Raw genomic sequence first — 21,454 nt, 5'->3', positions numbered from 1 at the left:
GCTTGAAATGGATTGCTGGTGTATGTTTGTGTTGGCTGGTTTGTTGCTCACTGATGATTGCTAATGTGATCTGCAGATTGAATATCCACCCTTTGAGAAGAACTTCTATCAAGAACATGAAGAGATCAGCAGCCTGACCCCACAGCAAATGATTGAACTCCGACACAAGTTAAACTTGCGGGTAGGTTGGACGTCAGTATGGTTTGCTATCCAATCAGCAGGGTGATAATTATTATTCCTGCGCAATTTGTGTGAAATTACTGGGGCTCAGATTTGGGCAACAGCAGCTTGCCACCTAACCGGAGCTAAACGGGGTTGATAAGGACAAGGGAGTGAGATGACTGGAGGTAAGAATATGGTCTGTGCTTACAGGCAGAACAATGGGGCAGTCTTGATGGACTAAGAGGACCTTATTGCTGGCAACTGCTATGTTACTTGTTAAGTATATTAAGCCTAAAGGCCAGATTCTTCAGGGACCCAGGGCTTATTAATAGCTTTATTCCAGACTATAATTCTGTATTGAATAGACTCACCGTAGAGCAAACTCATATAATTTTGCATGGACACAAATATCTTTGCCCACTAATCTCTATGCAAAAGAAAAAAGAATATTAGATGTATAGTAAGACACACACCCAGGCATTTCTCGCACTTCTGATTTTTTTTTTGATGAATTTGTGTGTTTGCAATTAGGTGTCAGAATAGATACAGAGCTTACGCTGTGTGGGATGCCCTTTTAACTTGTGTGCAAGCCATTTTTTACCTTCTTACAGGAGGCACCTGCACTAGGACAAGTAAATGGGACATTGGAATCTTGAACATTTTCCACTCTTTTTCATCTAATAATTTGTTTACACATCACCAGGTCTCTGGCGCAGCTCCTCCCAGGCCCTGCAGCAGTTTTGCCCATTTTGGATTTGATGAGCAGCTTATGCATCAGATTCGGAAGTCGGAGTATACTCAGCCCACTCCCATCCAGTGCCAGGTGAGCATGGGTCTAAAGCAGCAGTCATGGGTGGTCCAGTGACTTGGCAGCAGTGGCTTGGCACTGCCATGTGGGAGATTTGAGCTCCGTGGTGCAGATGGGAGTGGGGAAGCTGTGGAGGCAGTGTTCATAACCCCGCCTCCCCTCCCCCCAAAGGGAACAGGATCCTAGCTGTTGCACAGCAGCAATACCTAGGGTGCATGTGCTGGGTTCTAAAGGGAGCTGCAGTCTGTGGCTCCTGAATTAAGAACTAGCACTGTGATAATTGAGCCAGATTGGGGCGGGAGAGGGTGAAATACAGAGTAGTTGTGAATGAAGATTCATTGCACTATGGCCCAGTTGAACAAAAGGATGTATTCAAATACTCAGTTCAATCAGAATTGTCTTAACAATAATAAATTTATTTATAATGTTCAAGAAAAAGCAGTGTTAACTATATATGGCTGAGAAAATGCATTTAATTCATAGTAACACCACCGTCTGTTCCCTGACATGGGCCGTGTTTTGCAATGGCTGCATCAGGAGGGACAGAAAATAGACCCCAAGGGTCTTTAAAGCAGTGGTACATAGAATCTTTAAACAAATGTAGCATTGCCTGAGGCAGAAGCTCCCAAAATAAATTGTAGCCGGCTGCATTCTGTAGAAATCATTTTCTAATGTAAAGAAGAGTGCGATGATTATGTTTTTTTTTTTAATTTGTGGATTTTAAAATGTGTATGTGTTGTGATTTTTGCTGGATTGTTTTTTTGGAATGCAGTGATTTTGATTCAGAAAAGGCATCTGCTTTTTGGCATGTTTTTTCTTTTCTGCTTGGCAATTTATTCATTCACATTTGAACTTGCAACTCCATTGTAACCAGCTGCAAATGGGACTCTGGCCCCATGAATCTTCGTTCACAGGGAGCCTGCTAATTATCTCCTGGTTCCCATAACTGTCTTATTGACCTCACAGTCAATTGGGTTTTCAAGATATCCACATTGAATACTTTGGAAACCCAGTCTAAACAAATATATCGCATGTATATTCATTGTGAATATCCTGAAATTCAATTGTGGGGTGAAGAGGACAAGTTCAGAAACCACATTCCCACTCCCTCAACCTTCTGGCAAATTGTTGCAGTGACAGTTCTCTGTCGGAGGAACATAGTTCCCTCTGGGCCCTGTTGCATGCTAGCTGGGCCTCCCTCTCACCCAGTGGCTAGGAACACCACCCCTACAGCATCGCTGGCTACTGGCTGGCTGGTGGGAAGACCCAGCTTTGGAAGCGCTTCCACTGGGCTATCAAACTTGCCCTCTGGCATTATAAAGTGGATGAAAATTTGTGGGAAATGAATGGCTTTTTGGAAAAGGATGTATAGAGTAAAAGTCTGCACAAGGCTACTAGATGAAGTGCTGTAGAACGTGTGTACCATGAGAGGAAAGACAGAGCAGCTTGAAGCACTCTCTCAGCAAGAGGTAAATGCTGCTGTGTATGCAAATGAAAGAATTGAGATTCAGACAATGTAGTGACTTTGGATATCCTAGAGGAGGCGAGAGGATTTTATTTATGTAGATTTTGGTCAACATTTAGGGATTTATTTTTATGACAAAAATTGGCTAACTTTCCAGATTTTAAAGGTGAATGGTGGTGATAAATTTTTCCACCGCTTTCAATGCGGTTTCCAAAAGAACCATAGCACTGAAACCCTATTGGTTTCATTCTTGGATTTTGTACTTGGTCAGTTAGATGAAAATCGCTCAGTTATAGCTGTTTATCTAGATGTAACAGAGGCCTATGACACAGTAGTCCACATCAATTCTGTTCTACCGTTTTAAAGCAGGTGATTCAGTATGTCTGTGGGAGAGAAAACAGCAAGTCTGACTGGTATGAGATTCAACAAGGGGGCCCTCAGGGAACCATTCTATCAGCTTCCTTGTTTAATCTAGTCCTCTGTGTTTTAATTGAGAAGTTAGGGATCGAGTTTACAGTATATGTTATGACTTCCAATTGTATTTTCCTGTACAGGACTCCCTTGAGACTACAATAACTCATATTTCAAACTGTATGGTTACAGTTAATCTTTGGATAGAACAGAATAATTTGTTTAAATCTCGATCCTGTTCATATCCAGATCAGTCCAGTCTTCTGAGATTATGCCTCCCTTCCAGTAGATGGAGACAGATAAAGTTTCACTGACACTGCCAATAACCCGGAGAGAACATGCAGTTCCTCAGTATTTCTGTCTCTAGCAGATGGTGGAAGTGCAATCGCTGCAGTCTTGATGAGTTTTAAAAAAAAACAGTAGGGGATTCTTCTAAACTTCCTCCCAGGAGGTTGTTAGACCCTGGTGGGACTATCCTTCCTGGTATTGAGGGCAACGAGCAGGGGGTCAGGGACCCTTACCTGTCACCGTGGGGGAAGTATAGCTGATGATGCCAATTCCCTCTTCCCCCCCCCACTCTCACAGGAGAACACTGGCTCTTCAGCAGCAGAGAAGTATTGGTTTCTTCACTCTTGTGCGTTAATAAAGTTTAAAAAAAAAAAAGCTTCTTTAGCAGAATCTTTTGAAGCCTTACACAGCCGAGAGACTGTGTGGAGAGTTGGGGGCTGCTCTACTGAGTGAGAGCGTGGGCGGCAGACCTGTTTAGCAGTGCGGTGCAGGTGGACTGTTTGGAGCACATTATTTATTTATTTATTTTAAGTTTTTCTATACCGGCATTCGCGATAAACATCGCATCATGTCGGTTTACAATTAACAAGTGGATAGGGAACAAAGTCAAAAAATAACATTTAGTAATAAATAATAATAATAATAGTAGTAAAAAACATAAAACAAGAGAAGGCTAAGGAATGCAGTTACAATAAAACAAGGGAATAAAATAACTTGGATCGGAGAAAAGAAGCAGGGGTTTAAATAGAAAGAACATATATGCCAGTCAATGTGCTTATAGCATTGATGAATTGCCCTTATGAGGTAGGGATGTTAATTACCATGATTAAGGCAAAGTCTGGGCAACTGGTTGATAATGGAATAGGTTCAGTTTAGTTCAGGAAATGCTTTCATGAATAGCCACGTTTTAAGTCTTTTCCTAAACGTAGGAAGGCATGGTTCCTGTCGCAAATCTGGTGGGATGGAGTTCCACAGTGTTGGTCCTGCAGTGGAGAAAGCCCTGTCTCTGGCGGTTATGTGCTTCATGGATTTGGAGTGTGGTACTTGTAGGGTTTCTCTATAGGACTCTCTGATTGGTCTTTTGGACGTGAATTTTTTGAGAGGAATTTGAAGGTTGAGCTGCGATTGTTGATGTACAGCTTTGAAAATAGTGGTTATGGACTTATATATGATTCTGTAGTGAATTGGCAGCCAGTGCAGGTCTTTGAGGATTGGTGATATGTGGTCTCTTCTCCGTGTGTTAGTTAATATTCTCGCAGCCGTGTTTTGGACCATCTGAAGGGGTTTAGTGTGAGATGATGGAAGACCTAAAAGTAAAGAGTTGCAGTAATCTAGTTTAGCAAATATTATTGATTGTAGAATAGTTCTGTAGTCATGAAAATGGAAGAGTGGTCTTATTCTTTTTAAGACTTGGAGTTTATAGAAGCAGTCCTTAGTAGTTTGATTTATGAATGCTTTTAGGTTTAACCTGTTATCCACGATAGCTCCCAAGTTTCTTACTTGTGGAGTTTGTAAATTGGGTGGAGGATTTGTGTCGAAGTTACTGTTTTCAGAAGAAATTAGGAGGAGTTCACTTTTTGAAGAGTTTAGTATTAGATTAAGGTTTGAGAGGAGACCATCAATTTTTTGAAGACAAGTTTCCCAGAATTCTAGAGTTTTGGTGAAGGATTCTTTAACGGGTATGACTATCTGGACGTCATCTGCATACAGAAAGTGTTTAAGGTTTAAGTTAGTTAGCAGTTGGCAAAGAGGGAGCAGGTATATATTAAAGAGTGTTGGTGAAAGGGAGGAGCCCTGTGGAACTCCCGTAGATGAAGAGTAGTGTTGAGATTCTTTGTTGTGGATTTTGACTTTGTATTTTCTGTTCCCTAAGAACGATTTGAACCATGATAGTGCTGTTCCTGTTATTCCGATGTTTGCTAATTGAATTAGTAGGGTGGAGTGGTTAACCGTATCAAAGGCAGCTGATAGGTCCAGTAGGATCAGTAAATAAGTGTGACCTTTATCCAGGCCCATGATGAGGTAGTCGGTCAGAGAAATTAGTAGTGATTCAGTACTTAGAGCTTTTCTGAAGCCATATTGAGATGGGAACAGAATGTTGTGTTCTTCGAGGTAGTCTGAGAGTCTGGAGTTAACTAACTTTTCCATTACCTTAGCTATGAACGGGAGATTGGATATAGGACGGAAATTGTTAGGATTATTAGGATTTAAGTTGGGTTTTTTGAAGAGCGGTTTGATGGATGCAATTTTCAGGTCGTCCGGGTAGATTCCTTGTGCTAGGGAACAGTTAATAATGTCTGTCAGAGCATTGGAGATTGTTTCTGGTATTAGCAGGAGAAGTTTGGATGGGATGTGGTCTAAAGGGTGAGATGAAGGTTTCATTTTCTTCAGTATAGAGAGAATCTCAGAAGTAGTGATGGGTTCGAATGATTGTAGAGAAATGTCTTTGTTGTGGTGGAAGTATGTGTTGGATGGCGTTGAAGAGTTGGTTCTCAGCTGTGTTATTAGGTTGGAGATTTTGTTGCTAAAGAAGAGGGCCAACTCCTCTGATTTTTCTTGAGCTAGGTTGGCAGGGATGTCAGGAGTCATGGTTTGCGTTAAATTAGATACATAGGCAAAGAGGGCTTTGGAGTCAAAGATAATATGGTGGATCTTCTGTGCAAAGAAGTCCCTTTTTGTTTTTAATGTAGCGCTTTTGTATTGGTGGAGTGCGAGTTTGTAAGCAGAGAGGGATGTCTGTGTTGGTGTTTTCCGCCATTTGCTTTCCTTCTGTCGGAGGGAGTGTTTCAGTTTTTGAAGTTCTTCTTTAAACCAGGGTTGTCTTTTGGAGGAGTTGTGTTCGAGTTTTTTTGTTGATAGAGGACAGAGATTGTTGGCTGCTGTTTCTGTTATCATAGACCAAGAGTGGAGGGCTGAGTTGGGTGAAGAGATGTCTATGAGTGTGAGTTCTGGGCCAAGATGATTGTGTAATTCCTCGGATGTGCAAGATTTCCTGTATATGAATTCAGGTTGTGGGACAGGTTTTTTGCTTATTTGTTCTAGCAAAAAGGCGGAAGATATTAAAGTATGGTCAGACCAGGGAACAGGTTGGCATTTGGGTGGAGTTGGGTGAGAGATGCTAGAGTTTACAAATATTAGGTCCAGTGTGTGACCTGCTCTGTGGGTAGGTTTGTTTATGATCTGCTTGAACCCTATGGCCGACATTCTTTTTAACTGCGTGGTCGGGCCTGATCAAAGTCTTGTTGCAGCAGCGATGCCGCATGGCAGTACTTGTTGCTCGTGCGGGGACGCACGAGCGCATCTCTCCGACAACAGACTATGCTTCCGCTGCCTCTCCGGTGGAGAGGGCGGGTCGAGGCCATCTGAGCCCGCAGTGGTCCAGCAGGCAAAGCTGAGTTCAGGCGTGGGAGCTTAAGTCTGCTGTCCCTTCCCCACCGGGCATGGGAAAGTCGGACATTTTGTCCGAGGCTGAGGGCCACTCAGGGGCGTATCAGGGTTGTGATGACCTCCCTCCTCCATTGTCCCTGGTGGGGGCAAGGCTTTTTCGATCGGAAGCAGCCCAGTTTGGATGGGATGGGGATCCTTCTGCTGATGCCTCTGAAGATCCTGCCCCTTTCACTTACGAATTTGTTCTTTTGATGCACGAGGCATTTTTTGCCGTGCAAGGCAGCTGGCAAGAAGCCTGGTCGCTCTCAGAAGCCTGCCATTCAGTGACCGACTAAGAGATCTGGATCCTTAGCCTAGGATCCCTCTGGATGAGGACAGTTTCCTCCCCATCCGGGTGTTGACTCCGATGATTCAGAAAGGGCTTCTCAGGGTATAGCCGTTCTGGACCCTATGAGAGCAGACAGTGATCCGGTGGCAGAGAGAGATGACCCGAACGTGGTGTGATTGGGCCGAAAGGAAGAGTTGTGGCCTTTGATTCCGCAAATTCTTGGAGAGCTAGGGATTAAAGTCCCTCGAGCAGTCCGATCAGGAGGGAATGGACCCAGTCAAGGATGGCCTGTGGGATTCAGCAAAAGCCTTCCCTTTTCACAAGACTGTGAAAAAGCTGGTGGTCAGGGAGTGGGACACTCCGGAGACAGGCTTGAAAGTCTGTCGTGTAATGGCAAAGTTGTATCTGTTATTGGAGGATACCCTGGACTTGTTGGCGATCCCTAAGGTGGACGCTTCAGGGTCTGCGGTCACAAAGAAGACTACTATTCCTGTACCGGGTTCAGCAGCGCTGAAGGACATTCTGGTCAGGAAGTTGGAGATTCATCTCAAGAAGATTTTTTAGGTGTCCACGCTTGGCATTCGAGCAGCAGTATGCAATAGTTTTATGTAAAGGGCTAGTTTGCGCTGGGTGCAGCAGTTGCAGGCTACAAGATCGCTGTCTCCATCCGAAACTAAACAGGTGGACTGTCTGGAGGCAGCAGCTGCATATGTAGCAGATGCTTTGTATGACCTCATCTGGATGACTTCGAGAATTATGTCGTCTGTGGTTTTGGCCCGAAGACTCCTTTGATTAAGGAATTGGTCAGCGGATGTGTGGTCCAAGTCTTTGAAGGGAGCCTTACCCTTCAAAGGAGAGCTTCTATTTGGGGAAGACTTGGAGGAGCTCATGAAGCGTTTCTGTGAGACCACTACTCGATTCCTCTGGTTGGAGACGTTTGTTCCTGTTTTACGAGGAGTGGACCAAGATCACATCAGACTTGGGGGGGTCCTCAGCATGATAAAATATGCTCCCCTGCCAACAGATGGAGACTGAGTCAGATTTCAAAGCTGACGTCACCTTAGATACACCCCTGCAGTGATCTCAGCCTTTCAGTATTTCTCTGTCTCCAGCAGATGGATGTACTTTTCCCTATGGGGATTGCTGTACTTTTTTGGAAGGAGAAATTCTACATTTAAATTAGAGGAAAAAAAAATTGAGCCCTGCTGTCTCCTATGGTGATACCTAGAGGTCCCTCTCCTAGTTGAGAATTCCTGAAGCAATTTCCGAGATCTATCAGAGGTTTGCCTTGGTCCGGAAACCTACCACTCAAATAGAAAGTGTCCCATATGGAATTTACAATTGTACCTTTAAGAATATTAAACAGAGACTGAAAAATCCTCTTGTTTCTTCAAATAACTATTTTTAGTTGAACGTTCATTACGAAGGAAAATTGTTGAAGAGGGAAGTGGATAGTTTCATAGAACTTCAATGCATTACTGATTTGTAATGCTTTGTGTTGGTTTTAATCATGAACATTCCACCTCCTACCTTCATTAGTTTTTTGAAATATTTTTTGTGAATTGCAAGGTGCTTTTAAAAACATATCATGTATATTCTTTAATGGCAGTGATCAGTTAGAGTCCCACTTTATTTGTTTGTAACACCAACTGTGTGTCTAAAAATTCACTAACCACACTGATAACACCGACTGTCTCTAAAAGTCTATAATCCACCCGACAAGGCCTTGTTTCTGACCCAATAGGGTCTTTCTTCAGGGGAAATCAACAGATATTATAATGTCGGATTTACTTATCTTGAGCTTGATGTTCTTCAAGATGTTCATGCCTCTCCAAAGGCTATGGTGTACTCGGATGTAAAGCAAGTGTAAAGGAACCTCCTTCCCTCACTGCGAGTATTCATTCAACAAGTTAACACGAGCTGAAACGCTTCACTTTTATGCCATGGTAGAACCGGTTGGACGCTCTCTGTCAACGCTCAATGCTGTCGCGGGCTTAGAGGGATTTAAACTCCATATCCTTATATTCAAAGACTAACCTATCATTATTCAGACGTATAGTGAACGTGATGACGTAAAAAGCTTAAATCAATGTAATCCAGTCCAGTTCTTCATTCAGCCCCGAAGGAGCCTGCGATTTCAAAGTGAAAATCCAAAATGCCTTGCGGCGATTTAATAGCTGAATTCGATCGCCACCCCTAGGTGACTGTTGTATTTGATCGATGATGGTCCACTTTAACTCTGAAAACGTATGTTTAAACTGTAAACAATGGGCTACTATTGGAGCTTTGACTGTTTCTGTATTTATACGAGACTTATGTTCGTTTAACCTAAGACTTATACAGCGTATAGTTCTGCCTATGTACACTAAGGAACACGGGCATACAATGGCATACACAACGTGGGAGGATTCACAGCTGGTTGACCATTTTCTGTATACTTTGTAATGAGTAGTAGGATGTTCCCAAACTCGTCCCTCTATGGTATTCTTGCAGTGAGTGCAATGGTCACATCTATAATGTCCTGGTAGTTCTGTGATTGTCCTTTGAGTTAAATGAGCGTGAACTAGTTTATCACGTAAGTTACTGCCCCGTGAAGTAACAATTAAAGGATGATTTTGAAATATTTCATGTAACTGTACCAGATGCCAGTGCTGATGAATCGCTTTAGAAATAACGGATGTAGCTGTAGTGTGTTTTAAAACACATACTGTGTCTGGATGCTCTTTTTTTGGTCTATAAGTGAGTAATGATTCGCGATCAGAATATTTTGCCCGTTTGTAAGCCTTTTTTATAGCTTGTGTAGGGTAACCACGTTGTTTGAATCTGTCAGTGAGAATTTTGGCTTGAATTTCAAATTCACTCAAATTCGAGCATATTCTTCTAGCCCTGAAGAATTGGCTGACAGGTAAACCACATTTAAATGTGTATGGATGATGGCTATGAAACCTTAATAAGTTATTGCGATCTGTAGCTTTACGAAATACTGTAGTAGGGAATTGATTGTTTTTGCAAGATACCATTACATCCAAAAAAGCTATACGATCAATTGAATGTTGCATGGTAAATTTTATATTTGCATCAATAGAATTTATCCACCGTTCAAATTGATTAAGCTCCGTCATGGATCCTTGCCATAAGACGAACACATCGTCTATAACACGATACCAGCTAATAATTTGTTGCTGCCAATCGGAATTGTAAATCCATTTTTCTTCAAAGTATGCCATGTACAAATTGGCAGTGGTCGGAGCTAATGGGGACCCCATCGGGATTCCATGGATCTGTTGATAAATTGTTTCCCCATCTATAAAATAATTGTTGTACAATACTATTTCTGCAAATTGTAAAATGCAATTAGATGTTATTCTGGTATGATCAATTCTGTGTTGTAAACATTGTTGAATAACTCGCAATGCCTCGGGTTGAGGGATGTTAGTGTATAAGGCTGAGACGTCCATCGTAACCAATGTGATCTGTGTAGATATTGAACATTTATTGATTTGTTGCAATTTTTGCAAAAAATGAGATGTCTTGTATATATGATTTCATTTCTTTTACATAAGGTTGTAACAAACGATCAACAAATATGGCCGGTGCTTCAAGTACTGATCCATTTAATGATACTATGGGACGTATCTGTGGATTAACTATGTCCTTGTGTATTTGTGTATTTCCATAATCTCACAAATCCACAAAAACAAGCACTGGATAGTTTGCAACATTCATCTCAAATAGTCATCAAACCCGCCGATAAAGGCGGCGGGGTCGTGATACAAGACGTACAACAATATAAGCAAGCATTATCACTTCACTTATTGGATCCCAAATATTATATCATATTAGATAGTGATCCTACTTTTTCATTACGGGAAAAAATCAGAACTATCGTCGAGTCTTCTAAATGCCTTACAGTTAAAGAAAAAAAGTTTTTGGTAGTAGAATGCCCACGGATTCCAGCCATATACACAGTTCCTAAAATACTCAAGGACATAGTTAATCCACCGATACGTCCCATAGTATCATTAAATGGATGACCTGGATTCCAACTTATGTCAGCACTAAAGAAGCCCTGGGAGAGTTGGCCTCCCCGGAGTTTGCTAAGCCCGGCTCCTCCCATTCAGAGGATGGGTTAGCCAAAGCCTTAACTGGAAGTATCCTGGATCTGAGTACCCCCGGGACTGGGTCATCCATGGAAGAGGGAAATTCAGCGGCACTTACCCCAGTACCTCCTGAGCTAGGCATGGCCCCAGCTGCCTTCTCTTGGGTGGAATTTTTCCAAGGCCTTCAAGCCTTCATACAAGCGCAGTCTGCTACCTCACTTGTCCTTGTCCAGATGGAACCTCAGCCGGTAAGCCCTCCCTCTTCCAGTCCTAGCGGCAGACCTTGAAACATGCCACACCTCACCAAGGGTAGGAACCTGGATGGCAAGGATGATGTGGAGGATAGATTCCTTGGCAGATGGGATAATTCCCCCTGGCTTAGAATGTTATCAGACCATGTTATGGTTTTTCCATAGAGATGAATTGCTGGCCCTTGTTTCCCAGACCCTGAATATGCTGGCAGTTGCTTGGGCGGACTCTATGACGGAACCAAAGAAGAATCCCATTCTGATTTTCCTACGGAAAGCCTCTTGCTACTTTCCAGTACTGGAAGCCATCTAGGAGTTGATTGACCTGGAATGGGATGCCCCAGAAGCAAGTTTTAAAGGGGGACGAGCATTAGAAGCTCTATAACCACTGGATCCAGCAGTGAGAGAGCTTTTGCGTTTCCCTAAAGTAGATGTGCTGGTCTGTGTTGTCTCTAAGCAAACAACTATCCCAGTGGAGGGAGGAGCAGCCTTTAAGTATGCGCATGATAGATGGATGGAGTCCATCCTTAACAGGCTTTTGACACAGTAGCATTGACCTTACAGATTGTTTCTGCCTACTCCTCTCTCAGGAGGTGGATGACTTGGGGGTGAATTCCAGAGCAATTATGGAACCCACCGCTGCCTTTTTAAATGACGTGGGCTCAGATCTAGTCTGTACTTCGGCCAGAGGAGTGACCTTAGTCGTGGCAAGAAGACAGCTATGGCTACGGAATTGTATAGCAGACGCAACCTCCAAGGCAAATCTTACAAGATTCCATTTAAAGGATCACTCCTTTTTGGAAGCGAATTGGAAAAGCTGGCCAGTAAATGGGGCGAATCTCCAGTTCCCCGTCTACCAGAAGATAAGAGAAAGCAGTTACAGCGCCCCTCGCCTATGAGAGGTCAATCCAGGGGCTCCAAATGCTTTTGCCCCTACAGAAACTTGACATTTCAGAGGTCTTGGCCCTTTGGGAGGACTCAGTCCTTTCATAGTCAACAGCCCAAGAGAGGGGCACTCAGGTTCAGATTCTTCCCAAACCCCCCAATTAAATTTTGCTGACAACACCCCCCCCCCCCCCTCGGAACGAGGAGATAGGGGCTCGACTGTCCCTCTTCTACCAGCAGTTGGTTGAGATCACTTCAAACATATGGGTACTGAAGGTCATATGAGAAGGATATGCCCTGGAATTTCACAGCACTCCTCGGGACATATTCATGATGTCTCCTTGCCACTCCCAGCACAAAAAGAAGGCAGCGAAGAATACTCTTTTTAAGCTTCTCAGGTTGAGGGCTGTAATCCCAGTACCTGCGCCCCAGTTAAATACAGGGTGTTATTCCATCTATTTCATCGTATCTTAGAAGAAAGGATCCTTTCTCCCTATCCTGAACCCCAAGAGTGCCATCCAATATGAGTGCCATCCAATATGAGTGAATCATTTCCACACGGAAACCCTACACTCCATGATAATGACCTTACACTTGGGAAAGTTCTTAACCTCCTTGGATCTATCCGAGGCCTACTTACATATTCTAATCTGTCAAGAAAACCAACATTGACTATGCTTCGCGGTACTGGGTCGCCATTATCAGTTCCGGGCACTGCCCATTGGCCTAGCCACCGCCCTCGGAACATTTTCCAAGATTATGGTGGTTGTAGCGGCAGCATTGAGAAAACGGAATCCTGGTGCACCCGTACTTGGATGATTGATCGGGGCTAAGTGGTGGCTGCAAGAAGCTCATCTGAGCAGGGGTGTACCCCTGTCCTCCCCGAACTGGCTGGTCACCGACAAGGTGACCTCCTTCCTTCAGGAACTCGGCTGGGTCGTAAACATGGGCAAAAGCAGTCTCAAGCCCTCCCATCCTTGGAATATCTGGAGTCTGGTTTGACGGTCTTCAATGCTGGCAGCCAGAATCAACCATCATCAATTTTACATTGTACAGTACATCTATGAGTTGATCCAACGCATAAAGGACATTTCCCAATTTTCGGAAACCACTTCCGAAGCCCCGGACCTAATCCGAGACATGGAGAAAGCCACCCATCTTCTATTAAGGACAGTTTATGAGGGGTTTGAAGCCTCCTCGTGCACCTCTGCAGCATCGATCGCAGCGCAACGTATGGCCTGGCTTCGAGCAAGTTCCATCAGGGATGACATACAATATAAATTGGCTAACTTACCCTGTAAGGGAGACTATTTGTTTGGTACCAGATTCTAGGAGACCGTAGCCCAACTTAAGGAACAGTCAGTGGCGGTACAATCGCTCACCGCACCACAACCGTACTCTTGGACATGCAGATATTATGCTCCTCCCAGGAGCCAGACTTTTCCAACGGAGAGCATATTGCCCATGTGCATTGTACAGACCTGCTCCATATCAACCTCAGACTAGGCCACAGAACCAGTCTTCTCAAAATCGAAGAGGTCGTCTCCGCCGACAGGGCCCACAAGCTCAACAGCCGGCCGCCTCCAATAAACTGGCCCATTCTTTTTAACTACAGCCATGCCACCATCAGAAAAGGTATTAGCAGGGGGCATACAGGCGCTCATCCAACACTGGCGGGACATCACGACGGATCAGTGGGTGCTGGACATTGTTTGTCTCGGTTACCGGCTCCCCTTTCCCTCCCTACCTCAGCTCCCTCATTTGACATTCAGAGGGACCAAGTCCAATCTCACCCTATTGGAAAGAGACATTTCCACCCTGTTACAGCAAAGGGCGATACAATGCATTCCTCCTTCCCAACAGAATACGGGGTTCTATTCCCCTTACTTCCTCATACCAAAGAAGTCGGGGGATCTCCATCCCATCCTGGATCTCTGGGACCTCAACAAATACATTGTCAAAGAAAAGTTCAAGATGATATCACTAAAGGCCATCTTACCTCTGATCCAACCCAATGCGTGGATATGTTCTATAGACCTCAAGGATGCATACACTCATATTCCAATGCATCATTTCTCCAGGCAATACCTGTCTTTCCAAGTCCACAGCCAGCACTCCCAATACAAGGTACTCCCCTTTGGTCTCTCAACAGCACCTCGTGTGTTCACCAAGTGCATGGCAGTGCTGGTGTCGTTTCTCAGACAACAAGGCATAATCGTATTCCCTTATCTCGAACTGAACGAAATCACTGTGAACCTGGAAGATGTAGTAGGCCAGATTGACAAACTAAAGAGTAGCAAATCACCTGGACCGGATGGTATGCATCCTAGGGTTCTGAATGAACTAAAAAATGAAATTTCTGATCTATTAGTTAAAATTTGTAACCTATCATTAAAATCATCCATTGTACCTGAAGACTGGAGGGTGGCCAATGTAACCCCAGTATTTAAAAAAGGCTCCAGGGGTGATCCGGGTAACTATAGACCACGTTCAACCCATATCCAGCATAGATCTCTGCTTCAACGGCAGGGGAGAAGAAAAACTGATACTTCACGCATATCCAGCATAGCTCCCTGCTTCAACGGCAGGGGAGAAGAAAAACTGATACTTCACGCATATCCAGCATAGCTCTCTGCTTCAACGGCAGGGGAGAAGAAAAAAGGATTCACACTCACAAAGTGGGGAGTAGCTGGCTTGTTACGGTGGTTACTACCCCAAACCAAATAAGCCTGATACTTCACGGTCAACCCATATCCAGCATAGCTCTCTGCTTCAACGGCAGGGGAGAAGAAAAAAGTATTCGCACTCACAAAGCGGGGAGTAGCTGGCTTGTTACGGCGGTTACTACCCCAAACCAAATAAGCCTGATACTTCACTTTCAATGCATTTCCAGCATAGCTCTCTGCTTTAACAGCAGGGGAGAAGAAAAACTGATACTTCACGCATATCCAGCATAGCTCACTGCTTCAACGGCAGGGGAGAAGAAAAAAGGATTCACACTCACAAAGCGGGGAGTAGCTGGCTTGTTACGGCGGTTACTACCCCAAACCAAATAAGCCTGATACTTCACTTTCAACCCATATCCAGCATAGCTCTCTGCTTCAACGGCAGGGAAGAAGAAAAACTGATACTTCACGCATATCCAGCATAGCTCTCTGCTTCAACGGCAGTGGAGAAGAAAAACTGATACTACACGCATATCCAGCATAGCTCCCTGCTTCAACAGCAGGGGAGAAGAAAAACAACCAATAAGGGCTGAATAACATAGTCTGGGTAAAACAAATAAGCATGGGTGTAGCTTGCTTATTGCGGCGGTTACTTCCCCTACTACCCCTAACTAATCAAGCTTGATATTTCACTTGGATGCACCTCCATCACTGCTCTCTACATTAATGGTGGGGGTGGAAGGGAAATAGAACCAAAGAGCTAAGAGAAACAGATAAGTATGAAAAAAATGTGTGAAGCTTGCTGGGCAGACTGGATGGGTCGTTTGGTCTTCTTCTGCCGTCATTTCTATGTTTCTATGTGAGCCTGACTTCAGTGCCGGAAAAAAATAGTGGAAACTATTCTCAAGATCAAAATCGTAGCGCATATAGAAAGACATGATTTAATGGGACACAGTCAACATGGATTTACCCAAGGGAAGTCTTGCCTAACAAATCTTCATTTTTTTGAAGGGGTTAATAAACATGTGGATAAAGGTGAACCGGTAGATGTAGTGTATTTGGATTTTCAGAAGGCGTTTGACAAAGTCCCTCATGAGAGGCTTCTAAGAAAACTAAAAAGTCATGGGATGAGGCGATGTCCTTTCATGGATTACAAACTGGTTAAAAGACAGGAAACAGAGAGTAGGATTAAATGGTCAATTTTTTCAGTGGAAAAGGGTAAACAGTGGAGTGCCTCAGGGATCTGTACTTGGACCGGTGCTTTTCAATATATATATATATAAATGATCTGGAAAGGAATACGACGAGTGAGGTTATCAAATTTGCGGATGATACAAAATTATTCAGAGTAGTTAAATCACAAGCAGACTGTGATACATTGCAGGAGGACCTTGCAAGACTGGAAGTTTGGGCATCCAAATGGCAGATGAAATTTAATGTGGTCAAGTGCAAGGTGTTGCATATAGGGAAAAATAACCCTTGCTGTAGTTACACGATGTTAGGTTCCATATTAGGAGCTACCACCCAGGAAAAAGATCTAGGCATCATAGTGGATAATACTTTAAAATCGTCGGCTCAGTGTGCTGCAGCAGTCAAAAAAGCAAATAGAATGTTAGGAATTATTAGGAAGGGAATGATTAATAGAACGGAAAATGTCACAATGCCTCTGTATCGCTCCATGGTGAGACTGCACCTTAAATACTGTGTACAATTCTGGTCGCTGCATCTCAAAAAAGATATAGTTGCGGTGGAGAAGGTACAGAGAAGGGCAACCAAAATGATAAAGGGGATGGAACAGCTCCCCTATGAGGAAAGGCTGAAGAGGTTAGGGCTGTTCAGCTTGGAGAAGAGACGGCTGAGGGGGGATATGATAGAGGTCTTTAAGATCATGAGAGGTCTTGAATGAGTAGATGTGACTCGGTTATTTACACTTTCGAATAATAGAAGGACTAAGGGGCACTCCATGAAGTTAGCAAGTAACACATTTAAGACTAATCGGAGAAAATTCTTTTTCACTCTACGCACAATAAAGCTCTGGAATTTGTTGCCAGAGGAGGTGGTTAGTGCAGTTAGTGTAGCTGGGTTCAAAAAAGGTTTGGATAAGTTCTTGGAGGAGAAGTCCATTAATGGCTATTAATCAGTTATACTTAGGGAATAGCCACTGCTATTAATTGCATCAGTAGCATGGGTTCTTCTTAGTGTTTGGGTAATTGCCAGGTTCTTGTGGCCTGGTTTTGGCCTCTGTTGGAAACAGGTCTGACCCAGCATGGCAATTTCTTATGTTCTTATGATTGGCTAATTGTGGCTTCAACCCCAACCACGCTCCGCCAACACCTCCATGACACAATAACTTGCCTCAACAAATTGGGTCTAGTAGTCAATTACCAGAAATCCCACCTGCAACCTTCTCAACGGCTTCAATTCATAGTGGCCTGCCTGCACACGGTCAAACACAATGTTTCTGCCACAGGACAGAAGGTCCACCATGCGCCAACTTTTTCGACGTCTCAAGCTCACCCCATTCCCATCCGCCCGTCAGGTATTAACCGTCCTGGGGCATATGGCGGCATCGATCCACACAGTGTCCAATACTAGTCTCCATATGAGGCAGATTCAGTGGGATCTCAAGAGGCAATGGAAACAACATTCACAGCGGTTGACATACAAAATACACTTAATGGTGGGAATGGTCCAAGAACTGGTCTGGTGGCTACAACACTCAACTTTCACCAAGGGCGCCCCGTTCATCCTGCTCCTGCACAATGCAGTACTCGCCACGGATGCCTCCCGCAAAGGATGGGGAGCACATCTCAACCAACTACAAACTCAAGGTCAATGGACCAGACAGGAGCAGTCCTACCAAATCAACTTCCTGGAATTACGGACGATACGATACGCCCTCAGAACCTTTGTTGCTCACCTCCAGGGTCACCAGGTAATGGTGTATACAGACAATCAAGTAGCCATGTTCTAAGTCAACAAACAAGGAGGATCGGGCTCCTGGATCCTATGCAAAGAGGCCCTCACCATCTTCAAGTGGGCCAACAGTCACTCCATTCAGTTACAAGCAACTTATCTACCCGACATTGCCAACACTCAAGTGGATAAATTGAGTCGTGTTCCACCCACACGAATGGTCTCTCCATCACAAAGTGGTGGAGACCCTCTTCCACAAGTGGGGAAGACCCTCAATAAACCTCTTCGCCACCGAATTCAACCAGAAGGTGGCCCGCTTTTGCTCCGTGTGGCCCAGTCCCTGCAGGGATGCCCAGGATGCTTTTCTCATACCATGGACAGAACCACTGATGTATGCGTTTCCACCGGTTCCGCTCATCACACGTACTCTACAAAAGTGCATGCAGGATGGGGCTCAACTAATTCTGGTGGCACCCGCATGACCTCGACAACCATGGTACACACATCTGTTGCAGCTATCAGCAGATGCACCGCTACAGCTACCGCAACGCGAAGACCTCCTGTCTGAGGAGCAGGGAATTCTGCTCCACCCGCTACACTCGTCCCTGCTTCTAACAGCTTGGAGGTTGAACAGGTCTTTTTCTCTGAGCAAGGTTTCTCCATCACAGTCCAGGACATAATGTTAGAATCCCGGAAACCATCCACTAGACGAAGTTATCAATTCAAATGCAGAGATATGCGACATGGTGTGGCTCCAAAGGTTGAAACCCGCTCACCTGTGCACCTGACAAGTTATTAGACTATTTACACACCTTGTATACCGCAGGGTTCGCCACTGCCTCAGAGTTCACCTCCATGCCATTGCTGCCTTCCATAGGCTCTATGAAGGCCAACAGATTTCACTCCACCCGTCGTCTCTAGATTCATGCGGGGTCTAGTCCATCTTCGACCGCCCTTTTCCAAGCCTCCAGTACCCTGGAATCTCAATTTGGTTCTGGAACAACGAATGTTACCACCAATTGAGCCAATGGACTCAGCACATATTAAATTCCTTACTTGGAAAGTAGTATTCTTAACAGCGGTTACGTCGGCTCAACGAATAAGTGAATTACAGGCATTAGTACATTATAGCCAGTATCTCCAGTTTTACCACCATAAGGTTCTTCTACGTACTCGTCCAACTTTTTTACCGGAAGTTATCTCCCAATTCCACCTCAACCAGCCCATTGAGCTCCCAACGTTTTGTCCAAAGCCTCATCGCAACAAACGGGAGAAATTACTGCACACCTTAGACTTTAAAAGAGCATTGGCGAACTATAAGCAACGAACCAACTCGCAGACCAGACCTTCACAGCTCTTTGTCTCCTTCAGCCCCAATGCTCCGGGTCTTCCAGTAGCCAAACATACTATTTCAAGCTGGATAACCCAGTGTATTCAATTCTGCTACAAAAAACGACAGTGCAAACTGTCTTCCCAACCCACAGCTCATCAAACACGTGCGGTGGCGACCTCATTGGCTCATCTTCGACACGTAGCGCCACTGGACATCTGCAAGGCTGCCACGTGGGCATCTCTTCATACTTTCACTTCCCATTATTGTCTGGATCAACAGACCGTGGAAGATGCTAAACTGTCACTCACTTTCATCACACCTCAGGGATATCAGAGACTAACAACTTTCATTCAGTGTGATGTGGAGCTTAGAACTCCCATGACAGCATGGCTAATTCAGCCCTGCTATCGACGGGGGAAAAAGCAAGTTTGCTTACCGTAAATGGTGTTTCCGTAGATAGGATGAATTAGCCATGCTGACCCACCCACCTCCCTGAACAGTCGACTCCGCCTTACGACCACGCTTGCTTAATCAGACTGAGGAGAGTCTATTCCAGTGCAGGAACTCACTCACAGCCTCAGAGCAAAGCTCTGACATCACTTTGAAGCTCCACCTCCCGGGCCTGATTGACAGTTCCCATGACAGCATGGCTAATTCATCCTGCTATCTACGGAAACACCATTTATGGTAAGCAAACTTGCTTTTTCTAGGTAATAATGGGAAATACTTTAATGTTTAATGTTTTATATGATTTTTTTGTAATTGTTATACATGTTGTAACCTGTATAGCTTGGCAGGTTTGTTATAGGCGGGCTATAAAACTTTTGAAATAAATGGTGATGGATTACAGTGGATGAGGCTGTTTTGGTACCGAGAAGGTGACTGAGCCCAGCTTATCCCAGTCTACTCAACTGGCAATTTGTGACTAAGAGATGTGCCTTTTCTTTATTACAAGGGCGTTGCAGTAGCACTGAGTGGCAGAGACATGATTGGTATAGCAAAGACTGGCAGTGGCAAAACAGCAGCCTTCATCTGGCCTATGCTTGTTCACATCATGGATCAGAAGGAGCTGGAGCCGGGGGATGGTCCCATCGGTGTGATTGTGTGCCCCACCAGGGAGCTATGCCAGCAGGTAATTACCACTTTCCACAGTTCTAGGCGGGTTACTGACGAATGCTTCCTGAGGCAAAGCAAGTGATAGCCATCATCACTGTAAAATCAGCTTTGGACTTGGCACCTCCAGCCGGGCTCAGCCACCTGAAGCAGGCATTGACCCAGGCCTCATACTTGAGAATAATCTGATAACCACTAAGCTGTCAGAGTGCCCACAGTTCATTTAGTTTTAAGATTAACTTGTCTTTGCATCATGGGCTCAGGAATGATCTGAATCAGCAATAGTCCCACCCCAGCCTGGCTGGAGCAGCGATACTCCTATGAAGACTGTAGAAATAATAGACGTGAGGACACCCTGCATTTCACTATCTGGGCCTACATCCCGCCATTCTAGATTGCAAAAACCAACTGCCTCAAGCCCTGGCCACCCAGATGGAGGAGTTTCTTGTCCTTTTTAACACGAATCTGTTTTTCAGATCCATGCTGAGTGCAAACGTTTCGGCAAAGCTTACAACCTGCGCTCGGTGGCGGTGTATGGAGGCGGCAGTATGTGGGAGCAGGCCAAAGCACTGCAGGAAGGAGCTGAGATAGTCGTCTGCACTCCGGTGAGTAAATCTCAGCTGGGAAGTTGGGGGTACTCCAAGAACACATTTTGATTTGTTTAATTTATTGTTGAAACTTGCAGAAACATTTGGGGGGAGACGTTTTGGACAATTTCTAATTGAATGGAATAGCTTGGCTAAATTCTGAAACCAATATACATCGTAATGGTTCCAAAATTTCAGTAACTTATAATATTAGAATGTGTTCTGCATATTTATATGGCCTCTGCTGTCAATTTTTCTATTTTTTTTATAAGAATGTTTGCTGATTTTTCAGTTTTCATGCTGCTTGATTACTTTACCAGGATCCAAGAGCCTTGCCCCGCCCCCTTCCTTTGCTGTAGTAGTAATTTAAACAATTTCTAAGATTAGAAAGTTCACCTTGGTTTTTGAAAAAGAGGTCCTAAAAATTTAAGATGCTGATGAGTATGACATATGTCTGCTTGAAACTTCTGCATTAAATGTGCTGTTGGCATCTTTATAAGTAAAGAATATTTCCATTTAGGCTTATTGACTGATTAAAACATTTTTGGCATAACAGTGGCGTACTAAACTTCTCTTCCAAACTTTTTGCATACTTTTAGTCCAATCCTTCTGTTTAATCCTCCAGATCTCAGAATCCTCCAGATCTCAGAAACGAACCATGCCTCCTAACCTTTAGGAAAAGACTCAAGACATGGCTTTTCAGACAAGCCTTCCCGAACTCCACCTAACATGCACCATTAATAAATTCTCTGCTAAG

General features: G+C 44.2%; 1 protein-coding gene across 2 annotated transcripts in view; it reads left to right on the top strand.

Annotated features, from left to right (window-relative positions):
• Positions 1–21,454, top strand: part of DDX42 (DEAD-box helicase 42) — a 95,888-nt gene that overhangs the window by 36,251 nt on the left and 38,183 nt on the right. For both annotated transcript variants that reach the window (XM_029573675.1, XM_029573676.1), the window contains exons 7-10: positions 77–181; positions 866–985; positions 19,953–20,129; positions 20,587–20,715. In XM_029573675.1, the coding sequence (XP_029429535.1) occupies positions 77–181; positions 866–985; positions 19,953–20,129; positions 20,587–20,715 (531 nt within the window). The remainder of the gene's footprint in view (positions 1–76; positions 182–865; positions 986–19,952; positions 20,130–20,586; positions 20,716–21,454) is intronic.

The sequence above is a fragment of the Rhinatrema bivittatum genome, chromosome 12 (assembly GCF_901001135.1).
Source record: "Rhinatrema bivittatum chromosome 12, aRhiBiv1.1, whole genome shotgun sequence".
Lineage (NCBI taxonomy): Eukaryota > Metazoa > Chordata > Amphibia > Gymnophiona > Rhinatrematidae > Rhinatrema > Rhinatrema bivittatum.
This window is presented reverse-complemented; position numbering and strand designations above follow the sequence as displayed.